This window comes from Mastigoproctus giganteus, chromosome 8 (genome assembly GCF_048544385.1).
Source record: "Mastigoproctus giganteus isolate SK-2022 chromosome 8, ASM4854438v1, whole genome shotgun sequence".
Classification (NCBI taxonomy): Eukaryota; Metazoa; Arthropoda; class Arachnida; order Uropygi; family Thelyphonidae; genus Mastigoproctus; species Mastigoproctus giganteus.
The window spans coordinates 187,442,886-187,448,975 of record NC_143582.1 but is presented as its reverse complement, the minus strand read 5'-3'; the positions used below and the strand labels follow the sequence as shown (position 1 = coordinate 187,448,975).

The window sequence follows — 6,090 nt, the reverse complement described above, 5'->3', positions numbered from 1 at the left end:
ATGCTGCACCAGCCAAAAAAAAAAAAATTCCCCAGTTTCCCTGAGAGAGAGAGAGAGAGAGAGAGAGAGAGAGAGAGAGAGAGAGAGAGAGAGAGAGAGAGAGAGAGAGAGAGAGAGAGAGAGAGAAAAGTAGAAGGGAATCACCAAGAATGAGAAGAATGATGATATCCAGCTCAGGACCCTGGGTGTAAGCCCATACTCACCAGATGTGGGGCCCCTGGGATTTGGTAAGAGGATCCATTCATTCCCCCACCAATCTTGTTGCCCTTCTCTGTAAACGCTCAAACAAATCTACATCCTTCCTAAAATTAGTCCTCCAGACCTGTACGCAGTACTCAAGGCGTGGCCGGACCATTGCCTTATACAAAGAGATAATCACCTTTTCCCTACTAGCAAAATTCCTGTATATCATTGACAAAACCCAGATGACCTGCTCTTGAATCCTGTCTGTATTGCTCAGAAAACTTCATATCTGACTGCACAATTATTCCCAGGTCTTTTTCATTTTCTACCACGCTAAGTTTAGTACCACACAATTGGTACGTTCCTGTGGGGTTACTTCTACCCATATGCAGTACTTTGCATTTGGCAATGTTAAACTTCAGTTGCCACTTCTCAGCACATCTGCCCAAATTTTCTAGATCCTGTTGCAGTAGCACACTGCCATTACCAACCCTGCCAACCTTTGTATCAATGCAAACTTCGAAACTAAGCCCGATACACATTCATCAATATCATTGATAAATACATTTGTTTACAAAACAACCATGGGCCCAACAGCGAACCCTGTGGAACTCCACTAATAACTCATTCATATATCCATAGATATATGAATGATAAATGCTCATATGTGTCTACCTTATAAATTAGTATCAGCATTAGCAGAGGCATATGATGGAAGAAAGCAAGCTTATACATCATCAGCCAAAAACAAAAAAAAAAAAAAAAACCCTTCCTATTTCACCCATCCATTCGCTCGAAATGTTTGTCTAGTTCTGCCTTGAATTTATTTAAGCTATCAACTTCTATGACAGATGGAAGTTTGTTCCAGCAATCATCTACTCGCTGGCTAAAGGCAAATTTCCTCATATATTCGAAAACTGTCTTTCCTCCATTTGAGTTTATGTCCCCCTCAGTTTTGTAATCTGAGCAAGAGGAAGAATCTCGTCAGCATTGAGCCTGCTCAACCCATTCAAGGCCTTATACAACTCAATCAGATCTGCTCACAGGTGCCTAGTGTCCAGATGCTGCATTTTCAGAAATTAAGCCTTTCTTCGTAAGAGCACCTCTTTGTTCTACTCACTAGTCTTGTTGCCCTTCTCTGTACTCGTTTTTTTTTCAACTCTACATCCTTCCTAAAGTGAGCTGTCAAGACCTGTATGCAGTACCCAAGCTGTGGCCTGACCATTGCCTTTTAAAGGATATAATCACTTTCTAATCCCTGTTAACAAAATTCATGTAAATTCATAACCTGCTCTGGCAGCCAGTCTGCCCTCTCAATAAAGTTAATATCAGACTGCAGAATTACCGTCAGATCTTTTACATTCTCCAGTACTCTCAGTGTTGTACCACACAGTTGGTACATATCTCTGGGGTTTCTACTACCCATGTGCAGTAGCTTGCATTTGTCAATGTTACACTTCCGTTAACACTGCTGAGCCCATCTGCTCCACTTTTCTAGATCCTTTTGCAGTACCATACTGTCATTATCAACCTTGCCAATAACGTTAGTCAACAAAGAGCAGCGTACACTGATTACCACTCTCTGTCTTCTCTCACTCAAGCATCCCTTTACCCATTGTTTAAATTTGCACTTAATGCTATACTGCTCCAATTTGTACAGTAGTCTTTCATGTGCAACAATATCAAAAGCTTTCATGGAATCCAAGTATATAATATCAAATTATTTTTTGCATCCAGTTCCTTTGCGACCTCATCATAGTATCCAATCAAGTTGGTCACACAAGACTTCCCCTTAATAAATCCATGCTGTGTCTGAATTATTTGCAGTTTTGTCTAGGCTGTTCTGCAATGCTTCTTTAACCAGTAAAACTACGGGTCTATAATTACTTGTGTCACCTTTTGATCCCCCTTTGTGAATTGGAGATACATTTGCACATCTCCAGTCCGTAGGGACTACCCTTGAGTCCAAGGATTCTCTCGTAATTATGGCAAAAGGTTTGCTTACTTTTTTTTTACGCCTCCTTTAATATTACTCGATAGATTCCAGCCACTCCAAGTCCCTTTCTTATGGTTTTCTATTTCTCCTCCACTTTTCTCTCAGTTATTACAAAATTATTTAGCTCCCTATTACAGTTTCATAAGCTTCTGTTCTCCATTTCCCTACAGAATTCCTCATGTGTGAATGTAGATGCAATGTACTTATTCAGTTTGTCAGCTCTCTGAGCAGGATCATCAACAGTCAAACCATCGATATCGAGATGACAAATCTGATTCATCATCTTCCGTCTTGAGTTTATATAAGTAAAGAAGTCTTTGCCGCTTTTGTTTGCATTCTTTGCCAAAGATTTCTCGCAATCTGGCTTCACTTGCCTAATCTCCTTTGTGACTTAATTACAGACTTGCTTATATCTACCATTGGCTTCTGTGTCGCCTAATAATTTATATGCATCCCATGCATTTTTCTTCTCTGCCACGAGTCTCATTAGTTCATCTGACATCCATTTGAGGCTAAATCCATTTGAGTTGGTATGAAATGCTTAGTAGTTTCTATGATTAATTCCGTGAATGCTTCCCCTATAGAATTTGCTGTTGGTAACATCATCAGTTGGTCCAGGAGCGTATTTAGGGGTGAGCAGAAGGGGCACCTCTCCTTAACCCTAAATTTTTTAATGCCCCCTGCTTTCTAAAAAAACTCACTGGTCGCCATGCCCCCCTCCCCCTTACGATGACACCTGGATATGGTCGCCATACCCCCCGTTACGATGATGACTGGATACGCCACTGAGTTGGCCCCACTGTATAGAATTTAAAAACTGTCTGGGAGCACTGTAGTAACCTTTATGAAAGCAGAAAACCTTTCCCTTTACCTCTGATGGTAGTGACATCTTTAAGTAAATCCCACATCAGAACCCTGCCACCTAGTGGTACCTTTATGTCTAAATTCTTAATGCATGATTTTTTTCTGCAGTTTCTGAGTTTAGGGATTTATCAGAGGGTTCGTTTAGAGAGAACTGGAAATTCTTCATTTTTGAAGTCAATTGCAGAAGTGTCAATAAATCCAAAACCCTCTTCGTGGTAGATGGCGTGCTTGAAACACATCAGTTACATGTGTTGTTTTCTGTGTTACGGTTGTCGACATTGTTGCCTTGATGTATTTTGACTATTAATAAAGGGACTTAGAATAAGAACATATTAAATTTATTATCTGGACTTAATCGTATAGCATGTACGCAAAAATTGCAATATATAATATTAGTCGCCGGACTTTAGTTTCATCTTCCGTGCTTTTAGATTATAGAGTAGTTACTTTGAGCCGAAGTCCTAGTCCTCTACTTTCGTGTTTAAAATCTAAAAGGAGGAAATCACAGCCTGCATTTATAGGTAATATGTACTCTATATTTTAGTGCATGATGATAATTTAAATGTTTATACTATTTGTGAAGTTTGTGAATAGATTTGGAGTACCTCGATTTTTGGAGATACCGCTAGCATTGTTATTGCATCATTAAACCAGTTGCATCCCCAAACCAATCGTGCTGCGGTATCCTAGAGTTCATATGCATGATTGGTTTGGGTAATCCCTATGTTTCATTGTACATACTCATTTAAGGAAAGTTTTGGACCCCTCCTTGCTGGGTAGGATTGCTTCATATTTAGTGCGAACTCCCTTTTTTATGGCCTGCCCTGTGGGTATATTCACCTTCCAAATTATTCTGGAGTGAGCTATCTGAGTTGGTTGTTTTCCCTCAGTGGAGAAGGCCTGGGTTTGATTCATATTGAAAAAGGGATTGGAATCATGGATTTTTTCACATAGTGATTAAGTTAGTTGGGACTAGATTTGCATCTGAGTTGTATTATAGTTGCCATATTTCAAATAAATAACTGTCTGCACATTACATTGCAGGTACTAGGGAATCCCATGGAAATCAAACCTGAGAGCCCTAGAAAAAATTCACATACACTTGTGTATGTGGCAGTGGCAACTGATATAGCACATAAGTACATATGTATGTACTCAGAAGAAACTGGATGAGGACCAGCAGCAAAAATACAAATTCTTGATATACCTATGAGATTTATGAACCCCCTCCCATCCATGCTTGTTGATTTCTAGAGTGCTTTCTTAATGTTCTGTGTTTGTAATGTGTTGGTTTTTTTTGTAAGAGATGCTAGATTTTAAGGAATTCTAGAAAGAATCTAACTTTGAGGAATTGAAAAAGTTGCCATAAGCACTTGTTCCCATGAATTTACTTATTTATATTAACCTGGAAAGCCAAGCAGTTAAGTGTCTAGGCAGGACACATGTCAAGAAAGCCAGATGTGTGGCAACCCTAAATGGCATTAGCATTAGTTGAGGCATATGATACAAGAAAGCAAGCTTATACAGCATCAGCTAAAAAAAAAAAAAACTTCCCATTTCACTCATCTGGTCACTCCAAATGTTTGTTCAGCCTTAAATTTATTTAAGCTATCAACTTCCAATATGTCTTCAAATTTAGGTAACCCAGCCTTCTTTTACAATACAGGGTGTCTCAAAAATATTGGTACAAACGTTTAGGGGAGGTAGGTAACATCTAAAGGAATGTAAATCGCATAGGAACTCATAACCGGAAACGTCACCGTAAGTCGGTACACAGCACTGTTCATCAGTTTGCGAGAGGGAAAATTTCTTGTTTACTTATTAAGCAGTAGTCGCTGCACGAAGAGCATGCATCGATATACGAACTGTGAGCTGGCAGATATGCACCTAGTGTATGGATTAGTAGAGGGCCCACACGGTGTGCACCCCCATGTGCGCAACATTGCTTTGCAATAAATGTGTGGGCAGGTATGGTCGGTGACTGCTTAGTCGGCCTATACCTGTTACCATCCCGCATGAACTCCGCTAAATATCGGATCTTTCTTGAACAAGTTCTACCAGGGTTACTTGACGATGTTCCAGCAAATGTGAGATGCAACATTTGGTTTCAACATGATGGGGCGCCTGCCCATTATGGAAGGTGTGTTCGTGACCATTTGAACAGGCGTTTTGGGCATTGATGGATTGGCCGTGGTGGACCTGTTGCTTGGTCCCCACGCTCACCTGATATATCGAGCCTTGATTTCTTTCTGTGGGGGGCCCTCAAATCTATCATGTATGAATCGCCTGTGGAGACGGAAATTGATCTCGTGGTGAGACTCGTCTACACTGCTGCTACCGTCAAAGAAACTCCAGGTGTGTTCGACCATGTCCGCCAATCCATGCTGCGTTGGTGTCACGCATGCATCGTGTCTCATGGTGGAACCTTGGAACATCTGTTGTAACATCATGAAATGCATCCATCTCGTACTCCATTGTTAATATTATGTCAAATAAATGTTTGCCACTAATTACTGTCTTGTGTCATTTCTGCTTCTTGTGCCTCTGCTACTACTTTCCCGTGACGATTCCGGTTATGGGTTCCTATGCGATTCACATTCCTTTAGATGTTACCTACTTCCTTTAAATGTTTGTACTAATATTTTTGAGACACCCTGTATGTGGTAAACTCTTTAAAATCCAGAACCATCAGGGATTAAGAGGTGCCAGATTTAAAAACTTTTTGGATTGTAGAGGTATAGCTAGTGGTTGAGCAGTTTTAAAAGAACACATTTCAATAAATGTTAAGCACAAACAGCTGAACTTATTTACATTTGTAAATAGTTATGATTATTATCTTGTTCTTTCATCTGTTTCTGTAGGCAGTAGGATTTAAACTGTATGGATATGCAGTAGTCTTAATTCTCAGAACAGAACAAACTTGCCTTTGGAACAAGTTTTCCTGGTATTGCACTGCTTTCAATAGACATCTTTAGCTGTGTTATAACTTTGAAAACATTTCATATACAGCACTGCAGCTCACATTTAACAAATTGTTTACAACTGCT

General features: G+C 39.9%; 1 protein-coding gene across 1 annotated transcript in view; it reads left to right on the top strand.

The window, feature by feature from the left end:
* Positions 1-3,196: 3,196 nt before the first annotated feature.
* LOC150082075 (dnaJ homolog l(2)tid, mitochondrial-like) overlaps positions 3,197-6,090 on the top strand; it is a 108,834-nt gene continuing 105,940 nt past the window's right edge. The window contains exon 1 of the mRNA XM_090379955.1: positions 3,197-3,564. Coding sequence (XP_090236081.1) covers positions 3,408-3,564 — 157 coding nt within the window. The 5' untranslated portion in view covers positions 3,197-3,407. The remainder of the gene's footprint in view (positions 3,565-6,090) is intronic.